This window comes from Pseudophryne corroboree, assembly GCF_028390025.1.
Source record: "Pseudophryne corroboree isolate aPseCor3 chromosome 3 unlocalized genomic scaffold, aPseCor3.hap2 SUPER_3_unloc_6, whole genome shotgun sequence".
NCBI lineage: Eukaryota > Metazoa > Chordata > Amphibia > Anura > Myobatrachidae > Pseudophryne > Pseudophryne corroboree.
Window position 1 is genome coordinate 1,289,262 of NW_026967552.1, and position 19,429 is coordinate 1,308,690.

Below are 19,429 nucleotides of genomic sequence, written 5' to 3' on the forward strand. Positions count from 1 at the left end.
GCAAGTAGCACTTAGGTTGTATGCAGAAGTAATGCTCTGCAGGGAGCACTTAGGTTGTATGCAGTAGTAACGCTCTGCAGTGAGCACTTAGGTTGTATGCAGTAGTAACGCTCTGCAGGGAGCACTTAGGTTGTATGCAGTAGTAACGCTCTGCAGGGAGCACTTAGGTTGTATGCATCAGTGACGTTCTGCAGGGAGCACTTAGGTTGTATGCAGCAGTGATGCTCTGCAGGGAGCGCTTACATTTTGTGCAGTAGTAACGCTCTGCAGGGAGCACTTAGGCTGTATGCAGTAGTAACGCTCTGCAGGAAGCACTTAGGTTGTATGCAGTAGTAATGCTCTGCACGGAGCTCTTAGGTTGTATGCAGTAGTAACGCTCTGCAAGGAGCTCTTAGGTTGTATGCAGTAGTAACGCTCTGCAGGGAGCACTTAGGTTGTATGCAGTAGTAACGCTCTGCAGGGAGCACTTAGGTTGTATGCAGTAGTAACCCTCTGCAAGGCACAGCTGTAAAACAGGATTTTTCTGAGATCACAATCCCGTTGTGAAAGGATCTCATACATTTGATAAATAAAATCTGTGTTTAAATCCCTTTTATATTTCACTTGCTTATATCAATTATTGCTCTACCCATATTCCCATACATAGGTAGTGCTGGTATATAAATTATTTTATATCTTTCATTCATTTTTTGTCTCTCCAGGCTGACAATCAATTGCCTTATGTCATGTCTATTGACAAATTTATCTTAAATAAAAATAATAAGTTATGTTTTAATTTATTCATGAAACAAAGAAAAAAGAGTGCGCCACACATTAAGGCTTCTTTAGATATAAGCCCACTAGTGTTTTTTCTAAACCCCCTAACCAGTCATTGCAATTTGCTTAATGGCGCACCTCCAACCAGATTAGCTAATCTTTGGTATTAACACTTTCGGATTATTCCCTCTATCGGTTGGTTCATACATAGAAGGATCATAAAACAATTATAATTTGGGCCTGTGCATAGTCCCTCGGATTTAACGTCTTCCCTGGAAATACTTGTGGATGGAGCCCTTCATTCGCTTTGCCAGGATTCAAGGGTGGTCAACCTGTTGAAATCAGAGCACTACATTTTGGCCACCGTGCTCGGTCCTAGGTTTAAAGCCTACGTTGTATCTCTCTTTCCGGACACAAGTATGCAGAGGTGGAAAGACCTGCTGGTGAGAAAATGGTCAACTCAAGCGGAACGTGACCCATCAACAGCTCCTCCTTCATTTTCTCCAGCAACTGGGGCTGCGAGGAAAAGGATAACATTTCCGAGCCCACTCACTGGACACAAAAGTAACAATACAAGTGACACATTAACAGGAAATTGTTTCTGTCACCATAGCGACAATTATCTGGAAATAAGATAACACACTGACACATAAAAAGACTCAACGAAAATCTTTTGTTTTTAAACAACTTTATTTCATATCTTTAATACACAGATTTTTCTCTATATTTTAAACTTAAAAAATACTTTACTCTGCACAACATGGATAAAATATCCTTTAAAGCACAGAAACAATTCAGGATACATTATAGTATTGCAGGTAAGTAAAACAAATACATATCAAGAGAGCCAAAACACTATGGGGGTCATTCAGACCCAGCCGCAATAGCAGTCCGCAGCAGTTTGCTGGTGGTGACAAAATGCACATGCGCAGCGGCCGCGCAGACACACACATTGCGGTTGCATCCCTGAGGGGTGAATGCGGGCGGGCCGGGACCATTTTCCAGGGGCTGCGTGATGTCACATCTGCGTTCATCTCTGATTAACCCCCTATAAGCTTCCAGATTGCACCTCATAGCTCATCTTTTCCAAGTTACTACAAATTATGAGATCGGTAGCAGCACTACTTTCAGGATTATTACACAGAACACACATAAAGGCTGACACAGCAAATAACAGTAACACATACAAGGGATTAATTAGAAATAAGGAAGCATAATCATCATTAAGTCTAATAGTAAACGGATTCTGTGCGGGACCCATACACCTCTTTACTGCTTCCAGCATCCCCTGGTACTGCACTGTGGCCATCCACCCTGTCTCCCCCCTCTACTGCCACACAGCTGGTCTCCCCCCTACTACTGCCACCCGCTGTCTCCCCCGCTACTGCCACCCACCCTGTCTCCCCCACTAATGCCACCGTTTTCCCCCACTACTGCCACCACGTCTCCTTCCACTACTGCCACCCACCCTGTCTCCCCCCCACTACTGCCACCGCCACCACTACTGCCACTGCCCGTCTACCCCCACAACTGCCAACCGCCTTGTCTCCCCCCACTACTGCCACCGTTCTGTCTACAATACTGCCACGTCTCCAACTACTGTCACTGCACTGTCTTCCCCCATTACTGCCACCCGCCTTGTCTCCCCCCACCACTGTCACCACCCCATCTCCCCCCACTAATGCCACATCTCCCCCCAACTGTCACCACCCCACCACCCCCACTTCTGCCACCACCCTGTCTCCCCCACTACTGCCACCACCTTGTCTCCCCTCTGACAACTCAGTGCTGCTTGAGGACAAGATTCTCACAGACATTGCCTCCGGCAGCCCCCACTAGAGCACTAGTGCCACCACCCTCTATGCCCCCCTGACATCTCAGCACTGCTTGAGGATTCTTAGTACTGCTGGTAACAGTCCTTCATCTGCAGGTGGAAGTTAGAAAGCACGGCAGTAAGGAGGCAGAAGCTGCTTCTGGTTCCATGGACCCTAGTCATGGTGGGCTGAGTCAGTAAGATTTTGTAATAGTCACCATCTTACAGGCAGCCGGTGAAGGGAGCAGAGAATGGGTGTTATGTGGCAGGAACGGGCTAGTTAGGTAACAGCCTGGCTGCTGCATTCTGTACAAGCTGCAAGCGGTGCAATTCTTTTGCTGGGAGACCCAGGTAGGGGACATTGCAGTAGTCTATGTATGATGATACAAGTACATGTATGAGTGTAGGTAGATCTTCTGAGAGAATTACGTGCTGGAGTCTGGCTCTGTTCCTCAGATGAGGATCTAATTGTGGCAGATACTGATGTTTAAGTGTCACTCCACCATCCAGGACACCAAGATTCCGCAAATGATCAGCATTCTGTAACTCTGAACCCCCAAGCCCGGTTGGTTTGCAAAGCTGAGCTGTAGCCCTGCCCTTTGTTGGTGAGCTTCTAGCATAAAGGCCTGTTTCACCAGGACTGAATCACAGCCAACTGGCATCACCCACACCTGGAGCTCAGCTAGACAACCATTTAGGATTGGGACTGGGTTTTCAGTACCTGGAGCAAAAGACAGGTCATCTGCATAGCAGTGGTAGACGATGGCATGACATCTAATTATTTCACCCAGTGGTAACATGTATATTACAAAAACATAGGAGAAAGGATAAGAAACTTGAAAAACAACGCATGGCAATGAGTATACTTCAGAAGATTAAAATGGTTCCTCATCTGAGTGATGTCTACTGTGTGCAACAAGAGCTGATTTATTTCTCAGAGTATGAAAATGACCTCTCACCTGTGTGACTTTGCTGATGTCTAACAAGATTTGATTTTTGCGTATAACATTTCCCACACTCAAAACATGGAAATGGCCTCTCACCTGTGTGACTTCGCTGATGTGTAACAAGTTGTGATTTCCGTGTAAAACATTTCCCACACTCAGAACATGGAAATGGCCTCTCACCTATATGACTTCGCTGATGTGTAACAAGTTGTGATTTCCGTGTAAAACATTTCCCACACTCAGAACATGTAAATGGCTTCTCACCTGTGTGACTTCTGTTATGTTTAACAAGATGTGATTTGTGTGAAAAACATTTTCCACACTCAGAACATGGAAATGGCCTCTCACCTGTGTGGCTTTGCTGATGTCTAAGAAGATCTGATTTCTGTGTAAAACATTTCCTGCACTCAGAGCAAGAAAACCACTTCTCACCTGTGTGACTTCTCTGGTGTATAACAAGAGCTGATTTGTTTGCAAAACATTTCCCACACTCAGAACATGGAAATGGCCTCTCACCTGTGTGACTTCGCTGATGTATAACAAGATGTGATTTGTGTGTAAAACATTTCCCACACTCAGAGCAAGAAAATGGCTTCTCACCTGTGTGACTTCGCTGATGTGGAACAAGTTGTGATTTCCATGTAAAACATTTCCCACACTCAGAACATGGAAATGGCCTCTCACCTGTGTGACTTTTCTGATGTGTAACAAGATTTAATTTCAGTGTAAAACATTTCCCACACTCAGAACATGGAAATGGCCTCTCACCTGTGTGACTTTGCTGATGTTTAACAAGATTTGATTTCCGTGTAAAACATTTCCCACACTCAGAACATGGAAATGGCCTCTCACCTGTGTGACTTCGCTGATGTGTAACAAGTTGTGATTTCTGTGTAAAACATTTCTCACACTCAGAACATGGTAATGGCCTCTCACCTGTGTGAGTTTGCTGATGTGTAACAAGTTGTGAGTTCTGTGTAAAACATTTCCCACACTCAGAGCAAGAAAATGGTTTCTCACCTGTGTGACTTCTGTTATGTACAACAAGATGTGATTTCAGTGTAAAACATTTCCCACACTCAGAGCAAGAAAATGGTTTCTCACCTGTGTGTCTTCTGTTATGTACAACAAGATGTGATTTCAGTGTAAAACATTTCCCACACTCAGAACATGGAAATGGCTTCTCACCTGTGTGACTTCGCTGATGTGTAACAAGAGCTGATTTGTATGTAAAACATTTCCCACACTCAGAACATGGAAATGGCCTCTCCCCTGCCTTAGCTGGCTGATGGGTAATGAGCTTTGTGTTCTGTGTAAAACATTTGGCATCTATAGAACAGGGAAACACTGTATCTACTGTCAGAGCTGTAACAGATGCCCCAATATCAGAGTGATCAGGAGAACATTTCCCAGGATCAGAGGGATCAGCTGATAGGGCTGGATGTATAATTGGGGTAATGGGGTTATCTCCTGGAGAATCCTGTCTTCTGTCATTATCTTTTATGTCACAATCCGGGGATAACATTAGATGTCCTTCTGAGATGTTCCTGCTTGTGTGTCCATCTGCTGGAACTAAAATACATTATGGAAATGTGACATTTTCTGTAACAATATTAATCTTGTAAACAATAGGAGAAGACGACTCTCTGGGACACTTAATTGTAAATGTGTGTGTATAATAAAACATAACTTTTAATGAAGGCTTTATAATATTGTGTCTCAGACTATCATTGTGTCCACCCTCCTGAGAACACTCACAATAACAAATGTAATATTATAATAAGACTTAGATGTATCTCTCTTGTACTGGTAACTAACCATGAAGTATAAATGGAGATATAGTCACTCGCCAAGTCCTATGTCAGCACCAATGTAAAACAATGGATGGGGAACATATCGTATGAATTGGAGATTCTAGATGAACAATAACATCAGTCATATGAGCTGATGGATCAGAGAAATGTCTCCTAACGTTACTCCTGGAAGCATTGGTAAGGTAGCATTCCTTTATGTGTGTGCTCATACGCTGGTAAGCCTGTACATGTGTTACTCACCCTTATATAAGGTATATTGCTACAGCAGAGTAGGTGTGGAACAAGGTACTTTACATGCAATACACCATATGATACCCTGTAATTATTATCATCATCTGCTAGGTTATAATCTACATTCTCTAACGTCCTAGAGGATGCTGGGGTCCGTTTAGTACCATGGGGTATAGACTGGTCCTTTGGGAGCCACTAGCACTTTAAGAGTTTAATAGTGTGGGCTGGCTCCTCCCTCTATGCCCCTCCTACCAGACTCAGTTTAGAAAATGTGCCCGGAGGAGCCGGTCACAGCTAGGGGAGCTCCTAGGAGTTTTCTTAGTTTTTTATTTTCTAGAGATAGTTAGGTTACAGGAAGGCTGCTGGCAACAGCCTCCCTGCTTCGTGGGACTTAGGGAGGGGGGAAGGAACCAACATCTTGAAGAGTTAATGGTTCTCTACTCCACTGACAGGACACTGAGCTCCAGAGGGTGCTGATCGCAAGACCACGAGGCGACTGCTCACTTCCGCAGCACGGCCGCCACTACCTAACAAAGGCAGAAGAAAGAAAAGTGGTGAGTATAGCGCCGGCGGCCCGGTTAACGGATCACCAGCGGGTATGGCGGCACAAGGGTGGGAGCGCAGCTCTCACAGGCTGCGCTCCAGGAAGGCTCAGCAACACACAGTGTAGGCGCTTTGAGGGGCGTCCTGAGCCAGCGCGGATAAACCCTACACTGGTCACGCAGATAACAGGGGCTAATCCCCCTGTTATCACTAAAATCCTCAGGCCAGTATAAACAATTAGTGCTGGAAGCCACGCACCATTACAAGGAGTGGGGCTTCCTTTCAGAGCGGATCCAGCACTCACCAGTGCCATTTTCTCCCTGCAGATCTTAGGAACTAGGACATTGACAGGGAGCGCTGCCCTCCCTATTAAGGTTAGTCAGCGCCGGGCTTTTATCATAATAACTGCCTACAGGGGCGCTGTGTGGCTGGCTCCTTATACTCTGTGACTCTCTGAAGGTACTATGGGGGAAACTGTGTCTGACATTTTCCTGTGTGTGTGTGTGTGTAAGTGTGTATATCCACATTACCATGTCTAAGGACTCTGTGTCCTGTGCTGCAGAGTGTGTATCTTCTCCTGAGGAGTCTATTCCATGTACTCAGGACTGCAATATCCTGTCTCAGCCTTCTGAATCCGAACCCCCATGGGTGGATTCTTTAAGGGGAATGATATCCCAGATTTCAACAAGGATGTCACATACTGAGAAAGAGACGCAGGTTTTGAGACAATCTGTAGTGGGTTTGAAGTATTCAGCTCCCACTACTTCATCTAAAACCCCACCTACATACCCCAAAAACGTACACTTGCCCAGATAATGCAAGCTGACACTGATACCGACTCTGATACGCTTCTGTATCTAGGCTGTCTAAAAAGATGGTTTTACCTGTTCCTGGTTCAACCGCCATAAAGGAGCCGGCTGACTGCAAGATTGAGACTACGCTCAAATCACTATACACTGCTACAGGCATGGCTTTAAGGCCCACTATTGGTTGTGCGTGGATCTCTAAAGCCATAGTAAAGTGGTCAGGCACCTTACTAGAGGACTTATATACTATGGATAGGAGTGACATTGACTTGTTTTTACGTCACATATAGGATTCTGCAGGTTTCATGGTGGAGGCCATGAAGGACATTGGCCAGCTACTTCCATGGCTGTCTCAGCACGCAGAGGACTCTGGATATGCCAATGGACTGCGGATTCAGAATCCAAGAAAAGTGTGGAGAACCTGCCATTCACAGGTCAGCCACTATTTGGGGACGCATTGGATGTGTGGATTTCCACGGCGACTGCGAGTAAGTCGACATTTCTTCCCTCTGCAGCAGCCCCAGCTAGGAAATCTTATCCTTAATCTACACTGCAGTCCTTTTGGACCGCAAAATAAAAAAAAATCCAAACCCCCTCCCACCTTCTTTAGAGAAGGTCGGGGAAGATCCAAAAAACGTGCACCAACAGGTTCCCAGGAACAGAAACCAGGTACTGCTTCCTCTAAATATTCAGCATGATGGTGGACCTCTCAGCCTGGAGATCAGGCAGGTGGGATTGAGACTAAAAGATTTCAGTCACGTCTGGGCGTCATCATGCCTAATCCCTGGGTGACGGATATTGATACCCAGGGGTACAGACTGGAGTTTCAGGAACTCCCACCTCACAGATTCTTCAAATCAGGCTTACCAGCTTTGCTGACAGAAAGTGCTATCCTACAGGAAGCCATTCAAAAATTGGAACGAACATATGTCATTGTTCCAGTTCCACCTTACCCAAAAACCAAGGGTTATTACTCAAACCTGTTTGTGGTACGAAAACCGGACAGTTTGGTAAGGCCTATATTGAACTTGAATTCGTTGAACCCCTACTTGAGGGTTTTCCAATTCAAGATGGAGTCTCTGAGAGCAGTGATCTCAGGTCTGGAGGAGGGGGAATTCCTAGTATCCCTGGATATCAAGGATGCGTACCTTCACATTCCGATCTGGCCACCTCACCAGGCCTATCTACGGTTTGCACTACAAGACTGTCACTATCAGTTCCAGACGTTGCCATTTGGCTTCTCCACAGCACCGAGGGTGTTCACCAAGGTCATGGCGGAGATAATGCTCCTCCTACGCAAACAGGGAGTGAACATAATTCCATATCTGAATGATCTGCTGATAGAGGCATCTTCCAAGGAGAAGCTGTTGCAGAGTATTGCGCTCTCAACTCAATTACTCTGGGATCATGGGTGGATCCTGAACCTTCCAAAGTCACATTTGGAACAGACTGGCCTTCCTGGAGATGATACTCAACACGGAAGTGCAGATGGTGTTTCTACTGGTGGAGAAAGCGTTGGTGATCCAATCAATGGTCTGGGACGTCTTGAAACCTCCCCGGGTATCGGTTCATCAGTGCATTCGCCTTCTGGGGAAGATGGTAGCCTCCTACGAGGCTCTACAATACGGAAGATTCCATGCACGGTTCTTCCAGCTGGATCTCCTGGACAAGTGGTCAGGATCGCATCTTCACATGCACCAGCAGATACGCCTGTCGCCGAAAGCCAGAATTTCACTCATCTGGTGGCTGCAAACTTCTCACCTGCTTGAGGGACACAGGTTCAGGATTCAGAATTGGATTCTTCTAACCACGGATGCAAGCCTCAAAGGTTGGGGAGCAGTCACCAAGGGGCAAAACTTCCAAGGAAAGTGGTCAAGCCAGGAATCTGTCCTTCCAATAAACATTCTGGAACTAAGGGCCATATACAACGGCCTTCTACAGGCGGCACATCTTCTGCAAGATCGAGCCATTCAAGTTCAGTCGGACAACGTCACAGCGGTGTCCTACATCAACAGGAGTGGACTTCCTCAGCAGACACGATCTCCATCCAGGGTGGGTGGGGTTTCAGAGATTGTGGGTGCTGTTGGCAATCAAGCCTGTATCAATGTATGCATTTATATTTAATCAGTACATATTTGGCTGCAAAGCATCCTAGCTGCATAGTATGTTAGTGTTAAGTATGAATATATGACCTTTGAAGATACTCGGAGATAAACAGGAGAGGAACAGAAGGACAGCAGACTATCTTCCCCAACTGCAATCAACATCCTACAGAGTAACCTAATCCAGTACCACCAACAGCTGCAGCCCGGACACTGACCTCCCTGTCTGATTACATACCAGCCATACTGCTCTCACACATTGCTTTCTACTCCTCATTTATACTCTCTACAACCACTGTGTAACAATCTCAGCCTTTCCGTTCCGTCCATTATTTAAAAAAAAAAAAGTTTTTCACTGTCTCTGCTTTTACTACATCCCCCTTCTCATTGTCCATTCTATATTACACCCACTCCATTCTATATTATTCCTCTAAACCAACACTACTGTACTGGAATTATGGCTCCTCGATCCTGTCCCATACCAATCCTCACTGCTAGGTAATCCCCCCCCCCCCAATTCCCCCCCCCAATTTCCAGACCACTTACACACACATTCAGAACCCTGCCAACCTGATCTTCATCTCCCCTGTCCCCTCCCTTCCCTTCTCCTGTGCACTCTGGAATGCTAGATCAATCTGCAACAAGCTGCCAACTATCCACGACCTCTTCATCTCCCACTCTTTTAACCTTCTCGCCATCACTGAAACCTGGCTCTCCTCCTCTGACACCACCTCCCCTGCTGCCCTCTCCTACGGAGGCCTCTCCTTCACCCACACGGTCAGACCTGATGGCCGCTAGGGTGGAGGCGTGGGCATCCTTCTCTCCACAAACTGCACCTTTTTTGTCATCCCACCTGAGCCCTTCCTCACCTTCTCCACCTTTGAAGTCCACACTATCTGCCTCTTCTACCCCATTCACCTCCATGTGGCAGTGATCTACCGCCCCCCTGACTGCTGTTCACCTTTCCTTGACAACTTTGCTGCCTGGCTTCCCCACTTTCTCTCCTCCGACCTCCCCTCTATCATCCTTGTTGACTTTAACATCCCTATCAACATCACTAATGCAGCTTCCACTAATCTTCTTGCACTTTCCACCACCTTTGGATTTTCTCAATGGTCCTCCACCCCTACTCACAATCTCGGCAACTCCCTCGACCATGTCTTCACCCACCGATCTGATCTCTGATTTCCCTAACTCTTCCTTCATTCTCTCTGACCACTATCTACTTTCACCCTCTCATCTTCCCCTCTCCTCTCCACGCCCAGACCCAACATCACCAGACGCAATCTCGGGTCTTTCAACCCCGCTACCCTGTCCTCCCTCGAGACTTTCCTCTCTCCTCTTTCCACCATGACCTGTCCCAACCAGGTAGCCACCTTCTGTCCCAACCCTGGCACACCAAACTAACATGATTCCTACAAAAATGTTCACACTCCGCAGAACGCTCCTGGAGGAGATCTCACTCTCTGGCGGACTTCCTCCATTTCAAGTTTATTCTCTCCTCCTACAGCTCTGCTCTTTCTCTCGCCAAACACTCATCGCTTCTCAGTCCTCCAGTTCACGCCGACTCTTTAAAACTTTAAAAATTTTCCTCCGACACCCTCCTCCTGCCTCACTGTCACTGACTTTGCCTCCATCTTCATCTCCAAAATTGTGGCTATCCAAAATGACATCTACTCCCGTCAACCCTCTGCTGCCCCCATCATCCCTCCCCTCCATCTATCCCACCCTGTCCTGCTTCCGTCCCACCTAAGACAAGGAAGTCCACTCCCTCATCTTATTCCCCCTCAACCTGCCCCTTGGAACCCCTCCCTTCCCGTCTTCTCCGCTCCCTCTCACCACTGCCTGCTCCCACCTTGCTCACCTCTATAACCTATCGCTCTCTACCGACATCTTTCCCTCACCATTCAAATATGCTCTGGTGTCCTCTAGTCTCGAAAAAAACAACCTCAACCCTTCATCACTCACTAGCTACCGACCCATCTCTCTTCTCCCAATCGCCTCCAAACTACTTGAATGACTGGTCTACAGCCATCTCACAAGCTACCTCTCTGACAACTCCATCCTTGATCCACTACAATCTGGCTTTTGCCCACTCCACTCCACCGAGACTTTTTATTTTTATCTTTATATCCTGTGTTATGTATGCGATACACCAGAGATTGTGGGGAGGTGACTGGTAAGATATCTGGGCTCGTAACACAGTGACATGATGTGAGGGGGAGAGCAGGAGTATAATAGGGGCTGATGGCTCCTGATGTATGAGATATACCAGAGAGTGTGGGGAGGAGACTGGTCAGATCTCTGGGCTGGTAACACACAGTGACATGATGTGAGGGGGGAGCAGGAGTATAATAGGGTCTGATGTCTCTTGATGTATGAGATACACCAGAGAGTGTAGGGAGGAGACTGGTCAGATCTCTAGGCTGGTAACACACAGTGACATGATGTGAGGAGGAGAGCGGGACTATAATAGGGGCTGATGGCTCCTGATGTATGAGATACACCAGAGAGTGTGGGGAGGAGACTGGTCATATCTCTGGGCTGGTAACACACAGTGACATGATGTTAGGGGAGAGGAGGAGTATAATAGGGGCTGATGGCTCCTGATGTATGAGATACACCAGAGAGTGTGGGGAGAAGACTGGTCACATCTCTGGGCTGGTAACAGAGTGACATGATGTAAGGGGGAGAGCAGGAGTATAAAAGAGGCTGATGGCTCCTGATGTATGAGATACACCAGAGAGTGTGGGGAGGAGACTCGTCAGATCTCTGGGCTGGTAACACACAGTGACATGATGTGAGGGGAGAGCAGGAGTATAATAGGGGCTGATGGCTCTTGATGTAAGAAATACACCAGAGAGTGTGGGGAGGAGACTGGTTAGATCTCTGGGCTGGTAACACAGTGACATGATGTGAGGGGGAGAGCAGGAGTATAATAGGGGCTGATGGCTCCTGACTCCCTTACTGGGCAAATACAGTTCCCTAATTTGTACTGATAGAGGAGGGTGTAGGATAAGAGATTGCTGTAGTGACTGAGCAAGGAGAATATATGACTCTTTTCTGTAATAAGTGTTTATTACTCACCTGTGCTGGTATCTGTAGGGATCTCCTCCTCCTTACACTGCTGATCACCCCTCACATACGTCTCTTCTTCTCCCTCTATATCTTCTGCCTTTATATCAGTCACATCAGTCTCTTCTTCTCCCTCTATATCTTCTGCCTTTATATCAGTCACATACGTCTCTTCTTCTCCCTCTATATCTTCTGCGTTCATATCAGTCACATACGTCTCTTCTTCTCCCTCTATATCTTCTGCCTTTATATCAGTCACATCAGTCTCTTCTTCTCCCTCTATATCTTCTGCCTTTATATCAGTCACATACGTCTCTTCTTCTCCCTCTATATCTTCTGCGTTCATATCAGTCACATACGTCTCTTCTTCTCCCTCTATATCTTCTGCCTTTATATCAGTCACATACGTCTCTTCTTCTCCCTCTATATCTTCTGCCTTTATATCAGTCACATACGTCTCTTCTTCTCCCTCTGTATCTTTGACTTTAATATTATTTAATTGGGCTTCACCCTATGTAAACCATTAATAAAAGAAGACTGTAATAATTGTTGATTTCAGTAATAGATTAAACAATACAAATATAATGACACACACAGCTGCAGACACGTTCCCTGGTGTTACTATATAATGTCCCATTCCCAGCAGTCACCTCTCCAGTCATCACCCAGACATATCCCCTGGTGTTACTGTATAATGTCCCATTCCCAGCAGTCACCTCTCCAGTCATCACCCAGACATATCCCCTGGTGTTACTGTATAATATCCCATTCCCAGCAGTCACCTCTCCAGTCATCACCCAGACACAACCCCTGGTGTTACTGTATAATGTCCCATTCCCAGCAGTCACCTCTCCAGTCATCACCCAGACATATCCCCTGGTGTTACTGTATAATGTCCCATTCCCAGCAGTCACCTCTCCAGTCATCACCCAGACACATCCCCTGGTGTTACTGTATAATGCCCCATTCCCAGCAGTCACCTCTCCAGTCATCACCCAGACACGTCCCCTGGTGTTACTGTATAATGCCCCATTCCCAGCAGTCACCTCTCCAGTCATCACCCAGACACATCCCCTGGTGTTACTGTATAATGTCCCATTCCCAGCAGTCACCTCTCCAGTCATCACCCAGACACAACCCCTGGTGTTACTGTATATTGCCCCATTCCCAAGCGGTCACCTCTCCAGTCATCACCCAGACACGTCCCCCGGTGTTACTGTATAATGCCCCATTCCCAGCAGTCACCTCTCCAGTCATCACCCAGACACATCCCCTGGTGTTACTGTATAATATCCCATTCCCAGCAGTCACCTCTCCAGTCATCACCCAGACACAACCCCTGGTGTTACTGTATAATGTCCCATTCCCAGCAGTCACCTCTCCAGTCATCACCCAGACATATCCCCTGGTGTTACTGTATAATGTCCCATTCCCAGCAGTCACCTCTCCAGTCATCACCCAGACACATCCCCTGGTGTTACTGTATAATGCCCCATTCCCAGCAGTCACCTCTCCAGTCATCACCCAGTCACGTCCCCTGGTGTTACTGTATAATGCCCCATTCCCAGCAGTCACCTCTCCAGTCATCACCCAGACACATCCCCTGGTGTTACTGTATAATGTCCCATTCCCAGCAGTCACCTCTCCAGTCATCACCCAGACACAACCCCTGGTGTTACTGTATATTGCCCCATTCCCAAGCGGTCACCTCTCCAGTCATCACCCAGACACGTCCCCCGGTGTTACTGTATAATGCCCCATTCCCAGCAGTCACCTCTCCAGTCATCACCCAGACACATCCCCTGGTGTTACTGTATAATGCCCCATTCCCAAGCGGTCACCTCTCCAGTCATCACCCAGACACGTCCACCGGGGTTACTGTATATTGCCCCATTCCCAAGCGGTCACCTCTCCAGTCATCACCCAGACACGTCCCCCGGTTTTACTGTATAATGCCCCATTCCCAGCAGTCACCTCTCCAGTCATCACCCAGACACATCCCCTGGTGTTACTGTATAATGCCCCATTCCCAGCAGTCACCTATTCAGGCATCACCCAGACAAGTCCCCCAGTGTCACTGTATAATGCCCCATTCCCAGCAGTCACCTCTCCAGTCATCACCCAGACACAACCCCTGGAGTTACTGTATATTGCCCCATTCCCAAGCGGTCACCTCTCCAGTCATCACCCAGACACGTCCCCCGGGGTTACTGTATATTGCCCCATTCCCAAGCGGTCACCTCTCCAGTCATCACCCAGACACGTCCCCCGGTGTTACTGTATAATGCCCCATTCCCAGCAGTCACCTCTCCAGTCATCACCCAGACACATCCCCTGGTGTTACTGTATAATGCCCCATTCCCAGCAGTCACCTCTCCAGTCATCACCCAGACACAACCCCTGGTGTTACTGTATATTGCCCGATTCCCAAGCGGTCACCTCTCCAGTCATCACCCAGACACGTTCCCCGGTGTTACTGTATAATGCCACATTCCCAGCAGTCACCTCTCAAGTCATCACCCAGACACAACCCCTGGTGTTACTGTATATTGCCCGATTCCCAAGCGGTCACCTCTCCAGTCATCACCCAGACACGTCCTCCGGTGTTACTGTATAATGCCCCATTCCGAGCAGTCACCTCTCCAGTCATCACCCAGACACGTTCCCCGGTGTTACTGTATAATGTCCCATTCCCGCCAGTCACCTCTCCAGTCATCACCCAGACACGTTCCCCGGTGTTACTGTATAATGCCCCATTCCCAGCTGTCACCTCTCCAGTCAGCAACTGAATGATCTTCTTGGTGAGTTCCAGGATCTTCTGATCATTGTGTATCTCATGTGTCAGTGAGTGAGGTGGAGGCACCGTGAAGGGGCTCTGGGTTCTACTCAGTCCTCCTGATACAGGGGGATGGCTGCTGGGTGTCTCATACTCATTGGATGTCTTCTTCACTATTGTGTAATCCTGTGTAATGGTGGAGACATCAAATATCAATATATACACTCCCAGATCCCCTCACCTCCCCAGTCATGTCCCTGTATTATTACTATAGATATGTGATGTCACTGTGACACTCCCAGATCCCCTCACCTCCTCAGTCATGTCCCTGTATTATTACTATAGATATAAGTGATTTTTCTGTGATGCTCCCAGATCCCCCAAACTCCCCAGTCATGTCCATGTATTATTACTATAGATATAAGTGACATCACAGTGACGCTCCTAGATCTCCTCATGTCCCTGTATTATTACTATAGATATAAGTGACGTCACTGTGACTCTACCAGCCCCCTTCAATTCCCCAGTCACGTCCCTGTATTATTGATATAGATATAAGTGATTTCTCTGTGACGCTCCCAGATCCTATCACCTTCACAGTCATGTCCCTGTATTATTACTATAGAGATGAGTGACGTCACTATGAAGCCCCAAGATTCCTTCACCTCCCCATTCATGTCCCTGTATTATTACTATAGACAAAAGTGACATCACTGTGACACTCCCAAATCCCCTCACCTCCCCAGTCATGTCCCTGTATTATTACTATAGACAAAAGTGACATCACTGTGACACTCCCAAATCCCCTCACCTCCCCAGTCATGTCCCTGTATTATTCCTATAGATATATGTGATATCAAAGTGATGCTCCCAGATCCCTTCAACTCCCCAGTCATGTCCCTCTATTATTACTATAGATATATGTGACTTCACTGTGCCGCTCCCAGATCCCTATACCTCCCCAGTTATGTCCCTGTAAAACTATAGATATGTGATGTCACTGAGACACTCCCAGATCACCTCACCTCTCCTGTCATGTCCCTGTGTTATTACTATAGATATGTGACATCACTGCGCCGCTCCCAGATCCCCTTTCCTCCCCAGTCATGTCCCTGTATTATCACTATAGATATAAGTGATGTCACTGTGACGCGCCCAGATCCCGTCACCTCCCCAATCATGTCCCTATATTATTACTATAGATACAAGTGATTTCACTGTGATGCTCCCAGATCCCCCCACCTCCGCAGTCAAGTCCCTGTATTATTACTATAGATATAAGTTACTTATCAGTAACACTTCAAAATCCCCTCACCTCCCCAGTCATGTCCCTATATTATTACTATAGATATCAGTGATGTCACTGCGATGCTCTAAGACCCCCTCACCTCCCCACTGACATCGCTGTATTATTAGTATAGATATGTGACCTCACTGTTACGATCCGATTCCCTAACCTCCCCAGTCATATCCCTGTATTATAACTATAGATATTAGTAATGTCACCGTGACACTCCCAGATCCCCTCACCTCCCCAGTCATGTCCCTGTATTATTACTATAGAAAAGAGTAATTTCACTGTATAGCTTCAAGAGCCACACACCTCATTAGTCATGTCCCTGTATTATTACCATAGATATAAGTGACATCACTGTGACGCTCCTAGATCTGCCCCACCTCCCCAGTCATGTCCTTGTCTTATTAATTTAGATAAAAGTGATGCTTCCAGTACACCTCACCTCTCTAGTCATATCCCTGTTTTATTACTATAGATAAAAGTGAGGTCTACAGTGACACTCCCAGATTCCCTCACCTCCCCAGTCATGTCCCTGTATTATTACTATAGATATAAGGTCACAGTGATGCTCCCAGATCCTATCACCTCCCCAGTCATGTCCCTGTATTATTACTATAGATATAAGTGATGTCACTGTGACACTCCCGAATCTTCTCACCTCCCCAGTCATGTCCCTGTATTATTACTATAGATATAAGTGATGTCACTGTGACACTCCCGAATCTTCTCACCTCCCCAGTCATGTCCCTGTATTATTACTATAGATATAAGGTCACTGTTACGCTCCCAGATCCCCTCACCTCCCCAGTCATGTCCGTTTTATTAGTATAGATATAAGGTCACTGTGATGCTCCCAGATCCTCTCATCTCCCCAGTTATGTCCCTGTATTATTACTATAGATATAAGGTCCATGTGACACTCCCAGATCCCCTCACCTCTCCAGTCATCTCCCTGTATTATTACTGTAGATATTAGTGAGGTCACTGTGACACTCCCAGATAAACTCACCTCCCCAGTCATGTCCCTGTATGATTACTATAGATATAAGGTCACTGTGACGCTCCCAGATCCCCTCATCTCCCCAGTCATGTCCCTGTATTATTACTGTAGATATTAGTGAGGTCACTGTGACACTCCCAGATCCACTCACGTCCCCAGTCATGTCCCTTTATTATTACTATAGATATTAGGTCACAGTGATGCTCCCAGATCCCCTCACCTCCCCAGTCATGTACCTGTATTATTACTCTAGATATAAGGTCATTGTGATGCTCCCAGGTCCCCCTCACCTCACCAGTCATGTTCCTGTATTGTTAATATAGATATAAGTGATGTCACTGTGACACTCCCAGATCCCCTCACCTCCCCAGTCATGTCCCTGTATGATTACTATAGATATAAGGTCACTGTGACGCTTCAAGATCCCCTCACCTCCTCAGTCATGTTCCTGTATTGTTACTATAGATATAAGGTCACTGTGACGCTCCCAGATCCTATCACCTTCACAGTCATGTCCCTGTATTATTACTATAGAGATGAGTGACGTCACTATGAAGCCCTAAGATTCCTTCACCTCCCCATTCATGTCCCTGTATTATTACTATAGACAAAAGTGACATCACTGTGACACTACCAAATCCCCTCACCTCCCCAGTCATGTTCCTGTATTATTACTATAGACAAAAGTGACATCACTGTGACACTCCCAAATCCCTTCACCTCCCCAGTCATGTCCCTGTATTATTCCTATAGATATATGTGACATCAAAGTGATGCTCCCAGATCCCTTCAACTCCCCAGTCATGTCCCTCTACTATTACTATAGATATATGTGACTTCACTGTGCCGCTCCCAGATCCCTATACCTCCCCAGTTATGTCCCTATAAAACTATAGATATGTGATGTCACTGAGACACGCCCAGATCACCTCACCTCCCCTCTCATGTCCCTGTGTTATTACTATAGATATGTGACATCACTGCGCCGCTCCCAGATCCCCTTTCCTCCCCAGTCATGTCCCTGTATTATTACTATAGATATAAGTGATGTCACTGTGACGCGCCCAGATCCCGTCACCTCCCCAGTCATGTCCCTATATTATTACTATAGATACAAGTGATGTCACTGCGATGCTCTAAGACCCCCTCACCTCCCCACTGACATCGCTGTATTATTAGTATAGATATGTGACCTCACTGTTACGATTCGATTCCCTAATCTCCCCAGTCATATCCCTGTATTATAACTATAGATATTAGTAATGTCACAGTGACACTCCCAGATCCCCTCACCTCCCCAGTCATGTCCCTGTATTATTACTATAGATATAAGGTCACAGTGATGCTCCCAGATCCTATCACCTCCCCAGTCATGTCCCTGTATTATTACTATAGATATAAGTGATGTCACTGTTACACTCCCAGATCCCCTCACCTCCCCAGTCATGTCCCTGTATTATTAGTATAGATATAAGGTCATTGTTACGCTCCCAGATCCACTCACATCCTCAGTCATGTCCCTGTATTATTACTATAGATATAAGGTCACAGTGATGCTCCCAGATCCTATCACCTCCCCAGTCATGTCCCTGTATTATTACTATAGATATAAGTGATGTCACTGTGACACTCCCGAATCTTCTCACCTCCCCAGTCATGTCCCTGTATTATTACTATAGATATAAGGTCACTGTGATGCTCCCAGATCCTCTCATCTCCCCAGTTATGTCCCTGTATTATTACTATAGATATAAGGTCCCTTTGACACTCCCAGATCCCCTCACCTCCCCAGTCATGTCCCTGTATTATTACTGTAGATATTAGTGAGGTCACTGTGACACTCCCAGATAAACTCACCTCCCCAGTCATGTCCCTGTATGATTACTATAGATATAAGGTCACTGTGACGCTCCCAGATCCCCTCATCTCCCCAGTCATGTCCCTGTATTATTACTGTAGATATTAGTGAGGTCACTGTGACACTCCCAGATCCACTCACCTCCCCAGTCATGTCCCTTTATTATTACTATAGATATTAGGTCACTGTGATGCTCCCAGATCCCCTCACCTCCCCAGTCATGTCCCTGTATTATTACTCTACATATAAGGTCATTGTGATGCTCCCAGGTCCCCCTCACCTCCCCAGTCATGTTCCTGTATTGTTACTATAGATATAAGTGATGTCACTGTGACACTCCCAGATCACCTCACCTCCCCAGTCATGTCCCTGTATGATTACTATAGATATAAATCACTGTGACGCTCCAAG

At 46.6% G+C, this 19,429-nt stretch overlaps 1 protein-coding gene across 1 annotated transcript in view; it reads right to left on the reverse strand.

The window, feature by feature from the left end:
• Nucleotides 1-2,504: 2,504 nt before the first annotated feature.
• The window catches only part of LOC134984525 (oocyte zinc finger protein XlCOF7.1-like), a 68,682-nt gene continuing 51,757 nt past the window's right edge, over nt 2,505-19,429 (reverse strand). The window contains exons 8-10 of the mRNA XM_063950090.1: nt 14,858-15,049; nt 12,100-12,598; nt 2,505-5,088 (exon numbers count right to left, since the gene is read on the reverse strand). Of these exons, the coding sequence (XP_063806160.1) occupies nt 3,497-5,088; nt 12,100-12,598; nt 14,858-15,049 (2,283 nt within the window). The 3' untranslated portion in view covers nt 2,505-3,496. The remainder of the gene's footprint in view (nt 5,089-12,099; nt 12,599-14,857; nt 15,050-19,429) is intronic.